Below are 23,601 nucleotides of genomic sequence, written 5' to 3' on the forward strand. Positions count from 1 at the left end.
TCTTAGTTCTTAATTTTGGGAGGGCCACCGACTTTAGGCAGCACTTCTTGACTCTCCATTATGTTAAATAAGGACATCTATGCCTCTCAATGTCTGTCTACTTTTCTCCTTTTTATCTCTATTTAAAATAAACACTGTCAGGGAGTTCCCTTGTAGCATAGCTGTAAGGATCTGGCAGTGTCACTGCAGTGGCTTGGGTTGCTGTGGCTCAGGTTTGATCCCTGGCCTGGGAACTTCTACATGCCATGGGCATGGTCGAAAAAATAAATAAGTAAACACTGCCAAAGAATTTAACCAGTTAAAATTCTAAAAAATTGAAACCAGTAAGTAGAATTGTGACTATGAATCATCTATTGATCTCAGAAACAAGTAGTGTAAGCAGGTTTATAATAAACCCTTTTTCACTTAAAAGAATGTCAACATCAAGTAAGTTTTGGTGTTCTTAAATTGATTGTGCTATAAAACTGTGGAAAGTAATGTCACAGTTTAGTTTGCTTTAGTTATTCTTGCAATTTTTAATTTCTCTTTTTTTCTTAATGACGCTAAAAGCCTTTGTTACAGCATTTTTACATTTTAGTTTTGCTAACTTCCTACTCTAATTTGGACTAATGTGTCTTCTGTGCCTGTGACTACAGTCATAGTGGGATTTCTTTGCCTTTCCTTCCTAAGTCCACTCTTGTTTAAAAATTTAGTTTAAAATATATTTTGCCTCCAGAAACAGTGCTTGGGAGGTAAACTTCAAAATTCTTATGTCTGGAGAGGCCTGTAATTTGCCATCATGCTTGACTCATAGTTTAGATTTTGAATTCTAGGTTTGACATCCTTTTCCCTTCAGAATTTTGAAGGCTTCCACTGTCTTCTGCTGGTGAGAAGTCAGATGCTGTTCTGATTCTCATTATTCTGTGTGTAACCCGGTTTCCCTTCTGAATGTTTTTTACTTATCTGTTTATTTGGGCTGCACCTGTGACATGCAGAAGTTCCCTGGGGCCAGGGATCCAACCTGAGCCACAGCAGTGACAATACAGAATCCTTAATTGCAACCCCCTAAGCCGTCAGGGAACTCCTTGAATTTACTTATTTATTTTTCTTTCTTTTTAGGGCTGCGCTTGCCGCATATGGAAGTTCCTGGACCAAGGGTTGAATCAGAGCTGCAGCCACAGCCATGGCAGTGCGAGATCCAAGCCTCCCCTGTGACCTATACCAAAGCTTGCAGCAATGCTGGATCCCTAAGCAAAGCTAGGGATAGAACCTGCATCCTCACAGATACTGGTTGGGTTCTTAACCCACTGAGCCACAATGGGAACTCCCCTTGAATGTTTTTTAAATGATCTCTTTTTCTCTCTGGACTTTTTTTTTTTAAACTATGGATATAGGTGTATTTTGAACTTCATCTTTATTAGCTCACTTTGGTCTGCAATCTCAAATCTTTATTCCATTCAAAGGGTTTTTCTTTCTTTGGTTATCATTTCCCATTGTCTCTGCTTGTCTTATGGAACTCGATATATGACTCTTTGGCCTCTTGGAGCTATCTGCCTTGTATTTTTCCTTCTTATTTTCTATTTCTGTCCTTTTCTCCAAGTACTGGGAGATTTCTTCTGTTTTAGCTTCCAGAATATGATCTTCAACCATGCCAATCTGTTATTCATCCCTTTTGATGAATTTTTTATTTTATCTACTACGTATTCAATTTCTAAGACTTAGTGTTTCTCTGGTATTTTCCTTTGTCATAATGGTCTATTTGTTGTTTATTTGAAATGCATATATCCTTTAAAACATATGGCATAGTAACTGAGGTGTGTGTGTTTGTGTGTTTGATTTGGTTGGGCCTGATGTTCCTGTTTGTTTCCCTAGGATCGCTTAATCTGTTTCTTTTCCTGGTGTTTCTCTTTCCTTCTGCTTGAATTTCTCAGATGTCCAGTAATCCTTGGTTAGCTAAATATTTGAATGAAGATTTCTGTTGGTTAATATAAGAAGCTATCTTTAATTTCTTTTGCAGTTGGGTAAGTCCACTTGCCCAAAAAATTCCTCTGCTCAATAGTAGACCTCATTGTGGACTCTGTGTGTGTGTGTGTGTGTGTGTGTGTGTGTGTGTGTGTGTGTGTGTGTGTTTAGTGAGCTGGATGGGGAAGGGCAGTCTTACAGTAAACAGACAACTGCCACAATTGCCAGAGTAGGTGTATTGAATTCTGAGATGGAGTGTTTAGTTTATCATTCTTGGGAGGATGGAACTGCCCTTCCTTCTCCCCTCTCCCCCTCTCCTTTCCTCCCTCCCTTCTATCTCATCTTCCCTGTCTCTCTTCCTTCTTTCTCTCCTTTCTCCTTTCCCCCTTGCAGGGTCATAGTGAGTTATTGACATAAGCTTTGTACTGCTTTCCTCTCCAGCCTTAAGTCCTATTCTGGGATTTCTTCTCAGACTTACTTTTGCTTTGTTTAGAAAGCCGTTGTCCGGCTTTAGCTGAGGGCAACTCTTCTATATAAATGGGAAGTCAGGAGTAGGGGCCTGGACAAGTTGCTGTATGGAGAGTTCCGCAGTTACCCTCGTTACAACATCACAGCCTTTGTCACTGAGCTGTCATGGAGCCTAGAGTCTTTTTAAGGCCCCAACAGCCCTTTGTGAATTTGGGTTTTATTTTTCTCTGCTGTGATTTATTCATCACTGAGCCCAGTGATTTTTGGAGAATGCCCACATTTGGATTGAAGTTTTGTGAAATTTTCATAAAATTTATGGTCAGTAACAATCTTGGGAAATAAATGCATCCACTGTAAATCTTTGAAAACAATTCAGGAAGGGGCTTGCGTACATAATTTCACTTAGTGAAATCATGACTTATTCTAAGACTCAATTCCTTCTTCACATTAGTGACCTTAAAACAGTTTCCCTTACATCCCTCTTGGTATTCTTCCTACTTCTATCATTTCTTCATTTCATAAGAAATTTTGTTTTTAAGTTTTTAATCATGTATTTGTAGCTTAAGGTAATCCATGACATTTAGGGGTTTAGAGATAAGTGATCAATTAAAATAACTAAGACACTTGACTTAAACCTAGTATTTTTCCTGTAGATTTTTTTTTCCTAGAAGTAAGTTAATATTCTTTAAAAATAGGAAAAAAAAGTAGAGTTTTCATTTGCTTAATAAATATAAAGGAAAGTGGTTGGTATTAGCTCAGTATTAGAAATTCCATTTTAAGTGTAGTGGAACCTTTAGTATTATCTATCAGAAGTGTTATCTGTCTGTCTTTGTTATTAGAGCATAAGTCAAAATAATTCAGTAAAGGCAGTGAGGGCCCCCAAAGGTTTTCTAGTTCTGTGAGATAAAAGGCATTAGATCAAGTCAAGTACATATAGGTTGGGAGTTGGTAATTAGAACTCACTATTTTTTTCCCTCAGGGCTCATTTGAAGACTGAAACTTAGCAAGGTCTTAAGTAAGAAATCTCACTTTTAGAAGTACTTTCATATTGAGCCATTTTCTGCTCTCCCATACTCTGTTCTTGGCAGTGACAGCTTTTGCTGAGTAACTAACTCTACATGGAAATATCTTTCCTTATGGTGAACTTTATCAGGGCAGAGTTGGATCAAAATAAGAGCCTTTTTTTAAAATTTGACTACTCAAAATGTGTGCTAGGCATGATGCTAAGTGCTTCATACATGTCATTCAGTTCCTGAAACAACCCAATAATTGAGTAATCCATCTTAGGCATGAAAATGTTAAGGCTTAGCAAGAGTTAAGTAAACTATATGATGCCATAACTGGTAAATGATATCAGAAGTTTAAACAGATAAAGTTTACTCCATTTCTTTTTCCTTTACTATTAACCATTGCATAGCACATGAGCACTGAGTATAAAACCTATATGAACTAAATTATATTTAACATACCCTTTCCTCAATTACAAATAAAGCTATTCTGACACTGTACCTGTGTGCCTTTTGGAAAAAGCTCATTTTATCTCTTGGCTGTTTCTGCCAGAGATAGAAAGGTATAGCAGATTATATATAGAGATGAGAATTGTGATTCACTCTTTTTTTTTTTTTTTTTAAATGGCCTTAAACACAGCATATGGAAGGATTGAACATGTGCCTCCACAGCAGCCAGAGCTGCCGCAGTCAGATTCTTAACCCAGTGTGCCACAGTGGGAATTCCATTGACATTGCTCAGAGAGAAGGGCAAAACAAAACATTGATCTTTTTTTTTCCCCTAAGAACATACTTTTATTTTTAATTTTGTCTATGGCCACACCAATGGCATATGGAAGTTTTTGGGCCAGGGATTGAATCCACGTTATCAGGCCAGGGATTACATCTGTGCCACAGCAGTGACCTGAATCACAGCAGTGATGACGCCAGATTCTTAACCCACTGCTCCACAGCGAGAACTCCCAGTTTTGTTTTGTTTTTTTTAATTTTATTTATTTATTTTTTGTCTTTTTGCCGTTTCTTGGGCCGCTCCCGCGGCATATGGAGGTTCCCAGGCTAGGGGTCCAATCAGAGCTGTAGCTGCCAGCCTACAACAGTGCCACAGCAACGCGGGATCCGAGCCGCGTCTGCGACCTACACCACAGCTCACGGCAACACCGGATCGTTAATCGTTAACCCACTGAGCAAGGGCAGGGATCGAACCCACAACCTCATGGTTCCTAGTCGGATTCGTTAACCACTGCGCCATGACGGGAACTCCCCAGTATTGGTTTTTAATACAATGTGTGTGTAGATGTATGTTTTGCTCTCTTGGCTTTGTATCACACATTCATTCCTTCAACAAAGTAAAAGAAGATGGCAGATTTTAAACACCTCCATGAGGAAATAATAGTGTTCTTTCTAACATGTGAAGTTTAATTTAAGCTGGTTTGGATTTTCACATTTGCTAATAAGCATTACTTGGTTTCCATATTTCTAGAATACATTTTTTTTTCTTTCTGAGATCTATGGAGAAAATTTTGAAGAATTTTTGTATGTCTTTATTTCATTTATAATGGCCTTGGCTAAATGCAGAATTCTAGATTCAGAGTTTCCACCCACACTATAAAGATCTTGTTCCACTGTTTTCTTGCAGCTAGTGTTTTGATAAAAGTCTTAGGGTAACTGCGGAATGTCCCTCAATTGGGATTTATCTGATATTTTTATAACATGATTGGTTTTGGTTTTATGGGATTTGCGGAGGACGATCAGAGCTAACGTGCCATTTTTATCACATCTGAGTATACATCAGAGGTGTATACTGTCAACGTGATTTGATGTTGACGTTGATCACTAGGTAGAAGCAGTATTTGTCAGAGTTCTCCACTGTAAGGCTGCTCTTTTTTCCCCTCTCTACACTGTTGAAGATTTGAAAGGAAGTCATGAAGCCCACACTTAAGGGGTTGGGAACTATACTCACATAATTCCATGGAAATTATACCCAAAAACCTGTTATTTTGGAATTTTTCATGTACGAGACACTCAACTCTTCTCCTCTTATTTATTTATGCACTACTGGATATTTATTTTATTGGCATATGTTTTCACTGTGATGGAAACTAGGTAATATAACCAGCTCCCAGTTGAGGTTTTCTCCGTTACCTTATTTCTGCTTTGAAACAAAAATGAAGATAATTATCAAGATCCAGTTGAAGTGTAATGTCATATCGGAATATTCATCTGTAGGAAAAATTCTTAGTTATAGCTAAAAATTACACAGTCTGCTAGGTGATAGATATTCACCCTCAGCAGTATTTAGGAGTTCATGTAACCTTTTTGTTCTGATATAGGTAAATTTCTGTAACTTTGCCATTGTACCTTCCTTTCTTCTAAGAGGTGAGTAGAAGTAGATGGACAGGATTATATAGGGAACCACATTTACCAAAGTGTACAAATATACCCAAGAAGATTCTGGCAAACTCAGAGATTCAAAGTACAGTTGATGCTGTGCATGGCTATGAATGACATGGGGTTAATTAATTATTTCTACTTTGATCAGGATTATGGGTTGCATTTATGTATCAGGAAACTTTCAACTTAAAAAATTGCCTCTTTAATATGACCAGCTAAGTGAACCATATTTCTACCTTGTTTTCAGAAGGAAAGCTTATCCTGGAAGTATTCTAAAGTATTTTAAATGGTTTTGCTTTTTCTACTGTAGAAGTTTCAATCATGGCTTGGCTTATTTTCATTCTTGTTAAGGTATCTGCTCACACTAATAACTTTATTATTAATGCTGCATAGGTACTGCTCTTTCTGGTAGTCATGCTCATTAAAAAAATTTTTTTTTCCTTCTTTTTTTGCCCCACCTGTGGCATATGGAAGTTTCTGAGCTGCAGCTGTGACCTACACCACATCTTTGGCAACGCAAATCTTTAGCCCACTGCCCCAGGCCAGGGATTGAACCTATGCCTCAGCAGTGACCTGAGCTACTGCAGTCAGATTTTTAACCCTCTGTGCCATAGCAGGAACTCCCTGCTCATTTTTTAAAGGTTCTTTTTTCTTTCTAATTTTTCAAGTGACAACTATGTGCTTTTTTTCTTGATCTTTTAAAGGAATATTATATCATCTGTATATTGCTATTGAATTATGAATGTGTGCAGAAATATTTACTAGAGAACCTTTTACACACACATACACCAGCATACCCTTATAAAGGACTTTGCTGCTGCCTTCTGCATTGTGTGGGACACCAAGTATCTTTAATCTCAGACAAATGGCTGAAGTTCCTTGTAATATTGATTTTTAATATCCATCATTTGGGGGAGTACAGTAGCGATGAGGCTGAAAGAATTTGGTTGTTGGGTTTTTTCCCTTTAATGTTCTTTGATAAATATTCTCCAAAATAGCCTTCTATTTTTTTGAACACTTTAAATTTTTTGAAAAGCTAACCAAGAGGAATTTCCTGGTTGGCACAAAACATTCTGTAGAATTGCTTCTTTCTGGAGTTCCCATCGTGGCACAGTGGTTAATGAATCCGACTAGGAACCATGAGGTTGTGGGTTCAATCCCTGCCCTTGCTCAGTGGGTTAACGATCCGGCGTTGCCGTGAGCTGTGGTGTAGGTTACAGACGCGGCTCGGATCCCGAGTTGCTGTGGCTCTGGCGTAGGCCGGTGGCTACAGCTCTGATTCAAACCCTAGCCTGGGAACCTCCATATGCCGCAGGAGCGGCCCAAGAAATAGCAAAAAAAAAAAAAAAAAAAAAAAGAATTGCTTCTTTCTGGTTGTAGCAGAAGAATAGAGAGAATTGATACATATTCTATGAACTGTCAGGCAGTGCTTCAGGGGAGAAAAATGTAACTTTCCCTATTGTATCAGTAGTCATCTGATTTTTTTTTTTCATATCCCCAAGATTTTTTTTAAATACATTTTTAAACCTGACTCAAATGGAAATTGTGCTTTTCTCTGTTTATACCCTTTCCTCACATTAGTGTATGTGTTTAACAGCAGTGTGACATGAAAGTTTCAGCAAAGCTTATGTCTGTATATGTTTTTATTGGACTCAGAAATTACATATTTAGTCATATATTCATAAACTTTGTAATCACTTTATGCCAGAAGTAGTTACGTGGCATTAATGCTTAATTTTCAATTTTACTTGACAAGTTCTTTTAGGTCAGCCTTTGTCAGTATCATGTGAATACATGACATAAATAGAAACCATTAGCTGCATATGCAAATTAAATGTGTGCATTAAGAGGAGATTGGCAAATTTCTGATGTATTTTCCTTCTATGCCATTTTTGTTGTTGTTGTTTATATACTGGATGCTCTTCTGACATCATATGTTTCACAGTTCTTTATAACCTGACAAACACTTGGGTGTTACCACTCAGCTCTGTCAAATCCTTATATTTTGCCATACTTATTTCTGAATGTTAAAAAGAAGAACACATTACAGATATGGTTAAAGGTCCCTTTACTTGCTCCTCTCCACTACACTTCTCCTTCTTCAGAAGTGTCTGCTGACCTGAATTTAGATTCATCACTGCCAGACCACATAATAAGCTAGCATTTCAAAATTGTGCTTACTGGTCTTTGGGGACTTGGAAGTACTGTAAGAAAAAGAGACTCAAGATGAAATTCTCACCTATAGATCTGTAATACATATACCTACACTGAAGGTTCTCAGACTTGGGAAGAAACTTGTTGGTTTCTAAAATTCAGCATTGCCTAGCTATCTGACCAGAGAAACCCTTCACCCCTTGTTCTGTGCACTATTGTTGCTTGAATATGCTTCATGTAAACACTGCCAAGAGGTGTACTCTTTGCAAAATTGATTTTCTATTTAGTTTTATAGTTCTTAACTAATGTTATTTTCTAGACTTAGATGACAAAGATAGTAATTACTTCCAGTTGGTGTTCAGTGTTGAATCGAATTTAAAATCATTCTGCAAAATGGGAAGGTACAATGTTAATAAATTGCACATTCATTGACCAATGTACAAGTTATTTATGCTCCTTAATTTTTAAAATTTTTGATTCTACTCATCTACTGAGCTGTCTGGCTGTGGACCATGGCAACACATACCCTTTGCCTTAAACTAATCTGTTACATTTTATGTTTTTGTGGCTAGAAGTAGCCCAAGTTTGTTGTTAATGTTTGACACAATTTTGAATAACAGTTCTTCAACTGTTAATGTTGTACAAGATGGTACTTGAATTTTGTTTGCTTTTTTCCCTTCTTGTATTAGAAAATCTTGGTGCTTTTTGTAAGTTATGTAAAAAAGAAATTTTTCTTAAGATTTGTTCATATAATGGTCTGATCCAGTAAAAATAAAATGGGAAAATGGACACTATTTCTGACCTTGAAATAAAACTCTGTATATTGATTTTCAGACTGTTCACCGAACCTTGGGATCATATGCATTGTCTTAAGGCAGGGCTTTTTACCTATGTAGGATAATAGGTCCCTTAGGATCTGATCTGGTGAGGCTATGGAGAGATGAGGTTCTTAAAAAATGCACAGGCACGCAAAGTTTACAAACAGTTTGACAGGAGCCAGGCGTCCTCCTCCTATAAGGAAGAGTCTAGAAACAGCCCTGTTTCCTTACTGGCTTCAGCCCTCACTGCACTACATTTTATAATTCTGAGATAGGAAATTATTAGTAAAGGAATGCTCCATTTTCTACAAAAGTCAGTCTAGACCTGTTCATCAAATAACTGAAGACTAAACCATCTATCCTGTTATTCTTAGAATTTTAGGGTTCATTAAGGGGTCTACATCATATTTCTAGATCTCCTCTAAAAACACCGACCACCACCACATTAAGCATTTTGTCATTGATTAGGAAAAAATCTCTTTTGCATTCCTCACTTTGCTGTTTCAAGCATAGTTGTTTTTTCTCCTTTTGTGTGTGTGTGTGTGCGTGCAGAAAGGTCCCTAAAAAACTTGCATTAGCTGTTTGCTAGCTTAATTTCAGTCTATATTTGTAAAACTTTTTTTTCCCTAAGTATTAACTTAAAAGTTATACCTGGATGGTGTGATTCTGCAAATACTCTCCCCGTGTTCACTTCTGTTTCTTTTGGCAATCACATGTTTTAGAGACAGAACACTCAGGAGGAGCCCAGGAAATGTTTATTGAGCACAATTACTTTTTGTTTGTTTATTTTGTTTCATTTTTTGCCTGTTTACAGCCACATCCATGACATATGGAGGTTCCCAGGCTAGGGGTCAAATCAGCTAGGGCCCTACGCCACAGCCATGGCAACATGGGATTCAAGCCACGTCTGTGACCTACACCACAGCTCAGGGTGACGCTGGATCCTTAACCCGATGAGTGAGGCCAGGGATCGAACCTGCGTCTTCATACACACTAGTGAGTTTCATTTCTGAGACCCGTGAGGGGAACTCCAGCACACTTACTTTGGATTAGTGAAAGATGAATGAATGTGTGAAAGAATGCTCAAGTGGAATAAGCACAGTTATTGTTTACCTCCCCATTCAACATAAATTCTAGTGCACAATTAATGGTTGCTTTCTGCAAATAATTATTATGAAGTAATAAACTAAACAATTCTGATATGTCACACACGGCCACAAAGCAGTGTCACCTATATCCCAGAAATGCCAGAACCCTGAGGGAATGTTTTGGTAGCTAAGAAATGATGCAAAACTCATTGCCCTCGAGGCTTAAACTCTGAAATTAACCTAGGATGGTTAGATTAATTTGGAATTTCTTTGGGTGGAGTTAGGTCATTCCTCTAGTCTTAATAAGACCCTCATCTTCAGAATTAATCTGATTATTAATCAGATAGTTAAAATAACTCTTATTTATGTGTTAATTGTTAGATATTACACCTAATTTCTTTCCTTGTATAGTTCTGAGAGATGGATAGAAGGTGTATAGAAGTTGGCTTTCTGCACCCTCCTCAGTTCCGTTTCAGAAAGCAAAAGTTGATTGATAAGTGAAACAAAAGGAACTATTGCGCCACTTCACTTGGATGTTGTATTTAGTGAGATGAGGGAAGCCAGGAATGGGTAGAAGGCAATGCTGGCCACCTCCGGCCACTGGCCTCACTCCAATAGGCCTCAGTTTTCTCTTGTAAAAATTACAAGGCTATGTAACTCTGCAGGTCTTTCCAAGCTCTAGTGTCAACTGAAGATAAGTTTTGTGTTGCTATTCATTGTGTAACTGAGATAGTGAATAAAAATAGTATGATCATGGGAATTTAAGGAGAAACTTTCTCTAAAATGGCTAACTGCAGTCTAAACTAGGGTTTCCAATAGGACTTCTTATGATGAAAGAAATATTTTCTGTTTATTAAATGCCGTCCATTATGCTAGCCATTATGCATATATGACTGTTGAACACTTGAAATGTCATAGTGTGACCAAGGAAACTAATTTAAAATTAAAATTAATTTAAATAGACACATGGGGCGAATAGCTACTACATTGAACAGTGCAGGATAAATTTATAAGCATTAGGTATTTATAAGCATTTAAAGGGAATTTCACACATAGATTTATCACGGCAGTCTTATTCACATATAATGATGTACAACTGGGACTTTTTAAAAATTGTATTTTATTTTTTTTAGGGCTGCACCTACGGCATATGGAAGTTCTGAGGCTAGGGGTTGAATCAGAGCTGCATCTGCTGGCCTACGCCACAGCCACAGCAATGCCAGATCTGAATCACACCTCAGCCTACACTGCAGCTCAGGGTGATGCTGGATCCTTAACTCCATGAGTGAGACCAGGGATCGAACCTGCCTCCTCATGGATACTAGTCAGGTTCATTACTGCTGAGCCACAACCGCAACTCTTGGGATATTTTAGAAATAATCAGTTTTACTGTCAGGTCTCAATATTGAAATCTTTCTTTAAGCATATCCCCCATTTCTAGTTGCAGTCGAGTCTGGCTGAGGTACTTGTGATCTTTCCCAGGGATCCTGGGGTTCTTACCTGGTAACCATGTGCCTACATCACTAGCTTCTTAAAGCTCTGCTGTCCTACTGAGGATCATATGGGTTTACTATAGTCCACCTATAGACTCCTGTCAGTTCCCTGCAGGGCTCCGCATTGTTCTTGTGTTAGGCCTTAGAGTGTCTGGAACAGTTTGGTGGTGGTAAGAGTTTTTGTATTTTTTTTATGAGCTCGATTCCGAAAAACTTAAATGCCACTTTAAAAAATAGTTGGTCTCTCGTTGGCAAGAAGTTTTCAGTCCTAAAATCTTAAGCCATTAGCAAGATTTTTTTTTTACTGCTAAAATATCAGGTCACGAGGCTGTGAAATCAGCTGTCATTTGAATGATTTTCCATTAAGTCTGTTATTAATTGCTTCACTGTTGCAAATACTACTACATTCTTTAAATTTCCATATTTGGGGATAACAAAGAACTTTGATTTTATCTTGAAAGTCTGAACCTTTGAAATGATAAAAATTGGTGTAAAGGCATTCTTGAAGGTTAGTGGTTGAAATTGATAACCCATAATATTCTTGAAACTTAACTCAGCAATACCAAGTGCAAGAGCTTTTGATGAAAAAAGCATGCATCCCTACTGAGGCTCTGAGGCACATCTTCCTGGGACCATAGGCTCTGGTTAGTTACGTATTGGCAAACAAATGCACTAATTCATATCAGTCATTCCTTTGAGTTTTGAATAGAAGGAAATCAGAGGCAGTTGACACTGAATAAAGTAATAAAAACACATTCTAAAAACTTCAGGAGAGTTTCCACTATGACTCAGTGGGTTAAGGATCCAGCATTGCCACAGCTGTGGCATAGGTTGCAGCTGTGGCTCAGATTTGATCCTTGGCCTGAGAACTCACATATGCTGCTGGTGTGGCCAAAAAAACTCCCCCCCCCAAAACAAAAAAACTTCAAGCAGTACAGAAGAGTAAATGCCTTCTTATTTCCATGCCATTTCTTCTAAAAAACTAGTACTGGCTTAAATTTTCTTTTTTACAGATGGGGCTAAATTATGCCTTGCTTTTCTGCTTAAATTTATTTTTGTTTTTCATTTATTTATTTTTTTATGACTGCACCTGTGGCATATGTAAATTCCCAGGCCAGGGATTGAATCTGAGCTGTAGCTGCAACCTACACATTGGCTATGGCAAAGCTGGATCCTTTAACCCACTGCACTGGCCGGAGATTGAACCTGCACCTCTGCAGTGAACAAGCCACTGCAGTCCGATTCTTAACCCACGTTGCTACATTGTGAACTCCTCTGCTTATATGTATATATATTTTTTGTCTTTTTGTCTTTTCTAGGGCCTCACCCGTGGCATATGGACGTTCCCAGGCTAGGGGTCTAATCGGAGCTGTAGCCACCAGCCTACGCCAGAGTCACAGCAATGAGGGATCCGAGCCGTGTCTGCAACCTACACCACAGCTCACAGCAACACCGGATTCTTAACCCACTGAGCGAGGCCAGGGATGGAACCCGCAACCTCATGGTTCCTAGTTGGATTCGTTAACCACTGAGCCACGATGGGAACTCCGTCTACTTACATTTTTTATTTATTTCATTTTTTAATTTTTTTTTGTCTTTTTGCCATTTCTTGGGCCGCTCCCGCAGCATATGGAGGTTCCGAGGCTAGGGGTCAAATTGGAGCTGTAGCCCCGGCCTCCACCAGAGCCACAGCAACGCGGGATCTGAGCTGTGTCTGCAACCTACACCACAGCTCACAGAACGCCAGATCCTTAACCCACTGAGCAAGGCCAGGGATCGAACCTGCAACCTCATGGTTCCTAGTCAGATTCGTTAACCACTGAGCCACAACGGGAACTCTTGCTTATATTTTTTAAAAGTCAGGCTTTTTGAGGAATAAGTTACATGTGATAATGTTAGGTGTACAGTTCTATGAATTTTGACAGATATATATAGATATAGATATATAGATATACATATATATACACACACCATAATCAAGATCTAGAACATTTCAGTCCCTCCAAAAAGTTCCTTCTCACTGCTTCATTTTTGTAACCACCGCTATAATCAAGACACATAACATTTCTATCACTCCAAAGTTTCCTCTTTCAGTTTTCACAACTATTTTGTATTCAACTATATAAATTTATCTTAATTTTTCTAAATTTTCCTTCATTGATTAATATTTTGGTTGTTCCCAGTCTTAGAATTCAAACAAGATGCAATCGCTGTCTTTGTATATACATTGTGGTGTGCTTTTACAGCTACTAACATAGGGTAAATTCCTAACAGGAATTATAGAATTAAAAGACTGGGGAGTTCCCGTTGTGGCGCAGCGGAAACAAATCTGACTAGGAACCATGAGGTTGCAGGTTCGATCCCTGTCCTTGCTCAGTGGGTTGAGGATCTGGCATTGAGGTGAGCTGTGGTGTGGGTCACAGATGTGGCTCGGATCTGGCGTCGCTGTGGCTGTGGTGTAGGCTGGGAGCCACAGCTCCAATTCAACCCCTAGCCTGGGCACCTCCATATGCCGTGGGTGCGGCCCTAAAAGACAAAAAGACAAAAAAAAAAAAAAAAAAGACTGTGAGAGGGGTTCCACTGTGGCTCATCAGGTTGAGAACCTGACATAGTATCCGTTAAAAAATGGGTTTGATCCCTGGCCTCACCCAGTGGGTTAAGAATCTGTATTGCCATAAGCTGTGGTGTAGGTTGCAGTTGCAGCCTGAATCTGATGTTGCCTTGGCTGTGGCATAGGCCTCAGTTGCAGCTCCAGTTCGACCCCAAGCCTGGGAACTTCCATGTGCCACAAATGTGGCAGTAAAAAAAGAAACAAAGACTATGAGCATTTAACATGCCAAATGTCCTCCCCGAAAAATAGTATTAACTGCCTTTCCAACCAGTTATGCACTGTAACTCTTATTAATACTGAGTGTCACCCATTTTAATTTTTGCTAATTTGATGGATAAGATATTACCTAGCATAGTAACTTCCATTTTTTTCTCATTTAAAAAAAAAATAAGTTCACACACACAGATCTAACCCATGTAATTTATGGTTCAAACCATAATATCACATTATAGGAAATGTGAATAGAAGAACTTTACCTTTGTTCTCACTATCCCAATATAATTTTCATTTCCTATTTATTTGTATCTACATTTTTGTAATTATACATATACATTTTTATAATCATCCTTATATGCACAGTTTGTGCATGTATTGTTTGCTTTTTAAAAGTTAAAGTTTTTTTTTCCAAAAAAAAGTTAGGCTTTTTAATAAGCATTTTTCTTTATTCCCAGAATCTTCATTTTAATAGTTATATATTCAATTTTGGGGCTATGGCACAGTTCTAAAAATTTTTATACTTTTTTCTCTTATGAACAAGGCTTCAAATACCATCTTTTAAAATAAAAGTATTTTAAAAGTCCTTTAAAATTATTTTCTTAGAATAATTTTTTTTTTTTGTCTTTTGAGGGCCACACATGCAGCATATGGAGGTTCCCAGGCTAGGGGACTGATTGGAGCTGTAGCCGCCAGCCTACACCACAGCCACAGCAATGCTGAATCTGAGCCACATCTGCAACCTATACCGCAGTTCACGGCGACACTGGATCCTTAACACAATCTCATGGCTCCTAGTTGGATTCGTTTCCACTGCGCCACAACAGGAACTTCTTAGAATAAATTTCTACTAGGCTGATTCTTCTGATCCACATATATCACATTGATATGAGAAGGTCAGATTTTATAATTTGAAATAGTTTTGTCACTTCATTGGGAATTCAGTAAATTTTTTCCCTGGAAAAGGAAGCAGTTGCCTCTCAGTTTGCTTCTATGCTAGCTTAATCTGTTTATTTTCCTCTTTTTCATGAAAACTTACAAAAATGGTATATGTTACTTGTGGAGATTTCATATCCACTTTCTAGTTAACCCCCTGTTACTTAGTAAATTAAATTCTATCATTGAATTTTTTTCTCATTAGAGCACTCATGTATTTCAATATTAAAAAATTAGTGAACACTCTTCACCCTGTTCCCATGGTACCCAGTTCCCCTCCTTGAAGGCAGTTAATACCAGATTCTTGTGTATTCTTTCAGACACATTTTATGCATTTTTGAGCCAATGTATGTGTTTCTCCTTTAAAGCCACAAATATTTGCAAGCTGCACATACTTTTTGTATATATTCTGTTAGATTATTTTACTTGTTTGCATTTAATTTTTAAAAAGTAGATAATACATGTACATAGCACAAAAGTAAAATAATGTTGGAGTTCCCTGGTGGTCCAGCCTTGTCACTGCTGTGGTACAGATTCCACCCCTGGCTTGGGAGCTTTTTTTATGCTGTGGGTATAGCCCACCCCCCCCCCCAAAAAAAAAGAAAAAAGTAAAATAGTGTAAAGGATTGAGTGGTTCCCCTTCTATTTCAGTACCTGTCTGCATGTACCAGTCCGTTGGTGAGTCTTTATTCATAGAGAAACAGATAGGAAGATACATATTTTTGTTTTCCTTCTCTAACTCTTAAACTAACCTTTCACATGTAGGCAGTATACAATAGTTATTAAGAGCAGTGGCTTGGGGTTCCAGCTCCCTACATTTAGATTTCTGCTCTGCCACATATCAACTGTATAATCATGGGCAAGTTATTTGTAATCATATAATCTGCTTTGCTTAGAATAGTACCATATAGAAGAAGTATATGTGTTTGCTAATAGTATTTTTATTATTAGAGACAGTGACCAATACAGTTCTGGTCAGTTTGATTTACATTAGTAATGTATATGGATATTCATTTAATAGAAAAGGATGGATAGGAGTTCTCATTTGTTTAAATTCTACTTAAATATTTATTTATTTATTTATTTTTGTCTTTTTAGGGCTGCAACCCGTGGCATATGAAGGTTCCCAGGCTAGGGGTCAGATTGGAGCTGTAGCCTCTGGCCTACGCCAGACCCACAGCAACACCAGATCCAAGCCCCGTCTGCTACCTACCTCACAGCTTGCAGCAATGCCGGATTCTTAACCCACTGAGCAAGGCCAGGGATCGAACCCGCAACTTCATGGTTCCTAGTCAGATTCATTTCCGCTGTGCCACGACAGGAACTCCTACTTAAATATTTTAGAAAACAAAATTAAAGCAGCTAAATTATGTTTTGTTGTTCCTTTCTTATGGGTTGATAGTTTTTTTATTTGTTTTTTTATACACTTCTTTAAACAGATATACTTTTTTTTTTTTTTTTGTCTTTTGAGGGCCACACCCTCGGCGTATGGAGGTTCCCAGGCTAGGGGTTCAATTGGAGCTGTTGCTGCCGGCGTACGCCACAACCACAGCAATGCCAGATCCGAGCCTCATCTGTGACCTACACCATAGCTCATGGCAACACCAGACCCTTAACCCACTGAGCAAGGCCAGGGAATCGAACCTGCAACCCCATGGTTCCTAGTCGGATTCCTTTCTACTGCGCCATGATGGGAACTCCCAGATATACTTTCTTTATGTCATAAAAATGCTCCAGGGACAGTGAGGGTAGGGGTGACAGCTAAGAATTTATTGTATAGTGCATCACATTTTAAAAGTGCTTTCTATTCAAATTTGGTTTAAAATATATTTGTATATATACATATATACATGCGTATGTATATGTATAATATATATGTATAATGTATAATGTGTGTATAATATATATGTATAATGTATAATATATATGTATGTATATATATATATATACATACACACGCAGATAGTATTTAATTTTAGTTGATACTGACCCATAAGGTTTTTAAATTCCCTGGCTATATCTTTTTAGGATCAAATTGTTAATAACATTAAAAGTTCTTAAGGCAAGCAAGGGGCTAGGGGACTGAATTGTATTTCTATTCAGTTTTTCCATCCTCACTTTTTTTTAATAAAATATTAAGGTAACAGCAAAATCTCTTTCCCCTTTCCCACATTCAGATCCTAGTTACAAAATAATATGTATTTATTGTAGGAATTATAAAAATAGAAGACACAGAGAAATGAGGTTATCTTAAAACTATCACCCAGCTTAATATCACTTCTGTTAACTTAGTATCTAGGCTTCTTGCCTTTTTTTTTTTTTTTTTTTTTTTGTCTCTATAGTGATGTGCACACATAGCCATTCATGTTATTAATTTGCCTTTTACAGTAAGGCATCAGGAATGCCATACACACTGGTTTTTTTTTTTAAATAAACTTAGTATCATGAACATTATTATCTGTATAATTACCATTTGTAGTAGGTACATCATATTCCATTGAGCACATATGCCATACTGAAATTATTTTGTAATATATTTATTTCCTATTCAAGGGGGTTTAAAAATAAACTGTATTGGTAAACATCCTTGTAAGCTAATCTTTCCAGACACCCGTTATATCCTTATGATCAATTCTGAGACATAGAGTTGTGGGATTATTGTACTTTGCATGCTTTGAATACACATTTCCAAACTGTCCTCCAGATAGCTGGTATCTACCTAGTGCTTACCAGCATGGGGAATGCTTTGTAGATAAATCCTTGTCTGTTTGAGATGTGAATTCCCCTTCTCTGCTGGGGCACAGTCACTCTCCAGTGCATCCAGAACCGTCTCTTTCTTCACTACTTGCTTGTTTTTCTGTCCTTCTGTATCCTTCCTCCTTCCCAACTCATACTTCCTAAAAGCTAGATTTGATCCAGGTTAGAAAAGGAGCTGTTCAAAAGCTGTTTACCTCACTGTTCACCTGCTTCTTAGCACATTTGCTATATAAAATACTCTGAGGCTCTTTTTGTACAGCACCTGGGTTTTCAAAAATCATGCTCATTTTTTCCCCCAGTTTTATAAATTCTGATTTTCACTTCAGCGATTTTTATTAACAGTCTGTTACATTTTGAAGTAACCTTATGCTCTAGCACAGTGGTTAAGAGAATGATCTCTGTATTCTTGGAGACTAGATTCAGATTCCAGCTCCTGTTCACAATTTTGAGGGGATTGAAAGAGATGATGCTTATAAGTGCTCAACACACTGCCAAACCATATAGTGAGTACTCAATAGACTCGCTTTTATTATCATTTCATCTGACATACGCAGTGAAGCAGGATTATGTTTCTCCTGCATTTCAACAAATGGGATTAGAAAGATGGAATACTTTCCTGTTATCACATCCAGAAATTGGTGTCTAAATCTCAATTTAGGACTCTTGATTTATAGGAATTCCTGCAGAGTGGGAATGCTAAAGTGAATGACAAAGAGTTCCTATCACGGCTCAGTGGTTAACGAACCCAGCTCATACCCATAAGGACATGGGTTCGATCCCTGGCTTTGCTCAGTGGGTTAAGGATCCGGCATTGCCATGAGCTGTGGTATAAGTCACAGATGTGGCTTGGACTCCGAGTTGCTGTGGTTGTGGCATGAACCAGCAGCTACAGCTCTGATTGTACCCATAGCCTGGGAATTTCCATATCCTCGGGTTCGGCCCTAAAAAGACAAAAGACAAAAAAATAAAGCGAATGATAGTATTGTGTCTAGGAATTAGGACAGTACATTGAAGGTCATGAAGAGTTTGAAAAGCTTTTTCTTTTTTTTCTTTTTTAAGGCCGCACCCTTGGCATCTGGAAGTTCCCAGGCTAGGGGTCAGATTGGAGCTACAGCTGCTGGTCTATACCATGGCCATAGCAACATGGAACACCTCATGGCAATGCCAGATCCCCAACCCACTGAGCAAGGCCAGGGATCGAACCCACATCCTCATGGAATCTAGTTGGGTTCATCAACTGCTGAGCCACGAAGGGAACTCCCTTTTATTTTTTATTTTTTGTCTTTTTTTGGGGGGGGGGGCGCACCTGTGGCATATGGAGGTTCCTAGGCCTAGGGGTGGAATTGGAGCTGTAGCTGCCAGCATACACCACAGCCACAGCTGTGCAGGATCCGAGCTGAGTCTGTGATCTACATCACAGCTCACAGCAATGCTGGATCCGTAACCTACTGAGCAAAGCCAGGGATCAAACCTGCGTCCTCATGGATGCTAGTCAGATTCATTTCCGCTGAGCCCTGACGGGAACTCCTGAAAAACTTTATATGCTGGGGCCTTGAGAGGTGCAGCTTCCAAAAAGTCTTGACTGGCCTAGCAGCAAGTAGGCGAGAAGAGGAATGGTTCCTGTGCATCGTGGTATAGAAAGAGAGGTTGCTGTATCCCAGGTCTTCCAGATGCAAAGACCAAAGAGTTAATGACTGAGCACTAGGATCAAAACATTTAATAGGTTTCTCTACTTTGGTTTAAAGTAGAATGGAGTCCTGCTTTAAACATCTCTTCTGATTATGTTTTTATCTTGTTTCCAACAGGGCATGGTGCTGATGTGAAATGTGTAGACTGGCATCCAACAAAAGGGTTAGTTGTTTCAGGAAGTAAAGATAGTCAACAGCCAATCAAGTTTTGGGACCCCAAGACTGGGCAGAGTCTTGCAACACTGTAAGTGTTACGAGCTTCACCTTGGCCCCTAAACAAGGAGAACAAAGCAGCTTGTATTCTTTAGCTTTTAGCTTTCGTTCCTCATATTCCTGGAAAAAGTAGTATAGACAGCAGATGGACTTTTGCTTATAGCCCTCTTATTTATTAAATATGATTTCTCTCTAAATTGCTAATAAAATGAAGCTTGATTTTTCTCCTGCCACATATATCTAAATTAAATTTGGGTATCATGGGGGCAGAGGGATGGGGAGGAGGAGGTGGTTATTGCTAATCTAGCTTACCATCTCCTCATTATAATAAATTTTGGCACAGTGTGGAGTTGCTATTTATTAGACACAGCCCAGCTTTCTCCATCTCACTACATCTATTTATAGAGAATTTCCCCTCCATTTTTGAATCAGTTCTCATGTTTTGTGTGAGGTGTTTAGTTAGTTATGATGCAGCCACATCATAAAATTTTCTCTTTGAATTATCTGTAAATATTCACAGTTCTATCAGTATGTTTTGTTTTGTTTTTTGTTTTTTTTTTTTTTTTGTTTTTTTGCCATTTCTTGGGCTGCTCCTGCGGCATATGGAGGTTCCCAGGCTAGGGGTCTAATTGGAGCTGTAGTTGCCAGCCTACGCCAGAGCCACAGCAACTCGGGATCCGAGCCGCGTCTGCAACCTACACCACAGCTCACAGTAACACCAGATCCTTAACCCACTGAGTGAGGCCAGGGATGGAACCCGCAACCTCATGGTTCCTAGTCGGATTTGTCAACCACTGCGCCACGACGGGAACTCCCTATCAGTATGTTTTTAATGTTTTTTTGGACTAAGCAGCTCTATCCCTCTGGTTGGGGCTGAGCTGGTTGGAGCAAGGCTGCCTTATTGCACAATTCCAGTGGCCACACAGGAATTGACCTTGTGAATGGTGCTTCTTGGAGATGTGTGTTGTTTAGGCCTCATCTGTTGCTCAGTCTTTAGTTTAACCTTCAAACTGTCTCGTGCCCTTTTTTATGCTTTGGCTTAATGAGAACAGTTACATTGAATTTTTAAAGTTGGTTTTTTTGGTTATTTTTTTTGTCTTTTTGCCTTTTCTAGGGCCACTCCCCTGACATATGGAGATTCCCAGGCTAGGGGTCCAGTCGGAGCTATAGCCACCGGCCTACGCCAGAGCCACAGCAACGCCGGATCTGAGCCGTGTCTGTGACCTACACCACAGCTCATGGCAACGCCGGATCCTTAACCCACTGGGCAAGGCCAGGGGTCGAACCCGCAGCCTCATGGTTCCTAATTGGATTCGTCAACCACTACGCCCCGATGGAAACTCCCAAATTTTTAGTTTAATGAGCTTTATTGAACATTATGTGTTCAAGTGCTTCCCCTTCTTCACAGATAAACTTTTCTATCCAGTTGAAGATATTTTAACTGGTTAATGAAACCTGTGCTTAGATAATGGACATTATTTCTGTCTTTGACATATTCTTGTGGTCCTGGATTGTTACATGCTTTATTACTTCTAGGCTCAACTTCTTGCCATCTTGACAGCCATCTGCTTTTCAAGAAAAATAGCCATTGTTTTGATTGATACTTGTTTCGAATTCTGACAGATTATTTTCTTGGTATTTTGTTTCTAGCCATGCCCATAAAAACACTGTAATGGAAGTGAAATTAAATCTCAATGGCAACTGGCTACTCACAGCATCACGTGACCATCTCTGTAAACTTTTCGACATACGAAACCTGAAGGAAGAGCTTCAAGTCTTCCGAGGTCATAAGAAAGAGGCTACAGGTCGGTGGTTGTGATAATACTTCTCATCCTATTACTGTAGTGCTCTGAGATCCTATAATAAATAGTTTTGTCCTTCTCCTTGTTTTTGTTTACAGCTGTGGCCTGGCATCCTGTTCATGAAGGTCTTTTTGCCAGTGGAGGATCTGATGGCTCTTTGTTATTTTGGCATGTTGGGTATGTGGCGCTTATTTTGCACAGAAGTTGTACATTTTATGATGCGAGCTCCTGATAGTGTAAAACATAATAGTGTGTTATGTTTTTCTTAAGTGTTCATATGTACTTATCTGTAAACCCAGTTTGGAATAGAAAACTTACCACTTCTCTTTTTGGTTGTAGAGGTCATGAAGGGGGAGTGAAACCTAATTCTTATTACTTGTGGTGAGGTCATTTCTGAAGCATTTCCCCCCTTGAGGAGGTGCTCTTTGGATCAAGGAATATATTATGATGACTAATCAGTATCTCTGAAACATGTGGAATTGACTAGATTTAAAGTAACAGACTTTTGTCACTTTGTGTTACATTAAAAGAAAATGTCTTTTCTGGCTGGGGAGGGGTTGGGTAATTTATGTGAAAAAAACTACTTTCTGTGATGCTGTTACAGGGTAGAGAAAGAAGTGGGAGGGATGGAGATGGCCCATGAAGGAATGATCTGGAGTCTGGCTTGGCATCCTCTTGGACATATTCTCTGCTCAGGCTCAAATGACCACACTAGGTAAGCTGTATGTCAAGAATAAGAAGGAATTACTGTCTTCATAGAGCAGTGGGTGATAAATGTATGTTTATTTTATTGGTAGATAAATGTGTTAATTTATACTCTAACTTATTCTTAGGGACCTGTTTGTAATGGTTTATAATACATAATTACAAGGAGATTGGGTGTTGAATATGACTTTGCTATTTGAATTTTGTTTTTCCATCTGATAAAAAAATCTTTTTTTACAGTAAATGTTTTTAAAATAAGGCATTGTAAAATTTTGTTGTTTTGCCAGAGGCCTGTTTCATACTATTAAGTGCCCAGAGATACATTGAAATCATGCTCTTCTCCTCCCCCTCCAATACTTTTATTTTGATAGCAAATTTTGGACCCGAAACCGACCAGGTGATAAAATGCGAGATCGATACAATTTAAACCTATTACCTGGAATGTCTGAAGATGGAGTAGAATATGGTAAGGTTCTTGCATGTTTATCCTTTGAAATCTGATATTCTTGTTATAAAAGTGTTAGGTATTGGAAAGATTATGGAAACTATTTTAGTTTTAAAGTTTATTGATTTATAAATCACCAGCAATCATTTTCATTTTTATAAGGTGTTAATTTTATTGGCCCACTTCATTTATAACATCTCTATTGACAATGGCTGTATTCTATTCCTATTTATAGATGACCTTGAACCTAATAGCCTAGCAGTAATTCCAGGGATGGGAATACCAGAACAACTAAAATTAGCTATGGAACAAGAACAGATGGGTAAGAGAAGTTGTTCCTATAAATTTTACTTTTTCTATAATTTTACCTATTTCTTATTATCATGATATTGAATTATTTTGAAAACGCCAAATGATTTATGTTGAGAAATGTTGATAAAAGTGATGTGAACTGCATAATATTTAGACTCTGTTCTTCCAAAAATAAAATGATGAAGTGGCCCCTTTCTTTTCCTTGCCTAACTACTTCTCTTTATGGTTATAGGGAAAGATGAATCAAACGAAATTGAAATGACAATTCCAGGTTTAGATTGGGGAATGGAGGAGGTGATGCAAAAGGATCAGAAAAAAGTACCTCAGAAGAAAGTTCCTTATGCAAAACCTATTCCTGCTCAGTTCCAGCAGGTGAGTAACTAGAAGTGTCCCCCTGCTCCCCCACCCATGCATGCACTGGGAAACTCTGCTCAGTGAGTCTAATTGAAGTGTAGAAATAGGTTTCTCTTGAATGATCTCATCTGTTGAAGGTATTATGTATCAGACTTTTTTTTTTCAAGCATTCTTCGCATATTTCAAGCATTATTAGACGTAGTTC

At 38.4% G+C, this 23,601-nt stretch overlaps 1 protein-coding gene across 6 annotated transcripts in view; it reads left to right on the forward strand.

Annotated features, from left to right (window-relative positions):
• The window catches only part of WDR33 (WD repeat domain 33), a 119,219-nt gene that overhangs the window by 76,233 nt on the left and 19,385 nt on the right, over positions 1-23,601 (forward strand). For all 6 annotated transcript variants that reach the window (XR_002339188.1, XM_021075457.1, XM_021075460.1 and 3 more), the window contains exons 8-14: positions 19,683-19,809; positions 21,429-21,583; positions 21,679-21,757; positions 22,185-22,295; positions 22,657-22,751; positions 22,966-23,052; positions 23,275-23,414. Coding sequence is in view for 5 of the 6 variants with exons in the window: in XM_021075457.1 (XP_020931116.1) it covers positions 19,683-19,809; positions 21,429-21,583; positions 21,679-21,757; positions 22,185-22,295; positions 22,657-22,751; positions 22,966-23,052; positions 23,275-23,414 (794 nt within the window). In the remaining variant the exon portion in view is untranslated. The remainder of the gene's footprint in view (positions 1-19,682; positions 19,810-21,428; positions 21,584-21,678; positions 21,758-22,184; positions 22,296-22,656; positions 22,752-22,965; positions 23,053-23,274; positions 23,415-23,601) is intronic.

Source organism: Sus scrofa, chromosome 15 (genome assembly GCF_000003025.6).
Source record: "Sus scrofa isolate TJ Tabasco breed Duroc chromosome 15, Sscrofa11.1, whole genome shotgun sequence".
NCBI classification, from domain to species: domain Eukaryota; kingdom Metazoa; phylum Chordata; class Mammalia; order Artiodactyla; family Suidae; genus Sus; species Sus scrofa.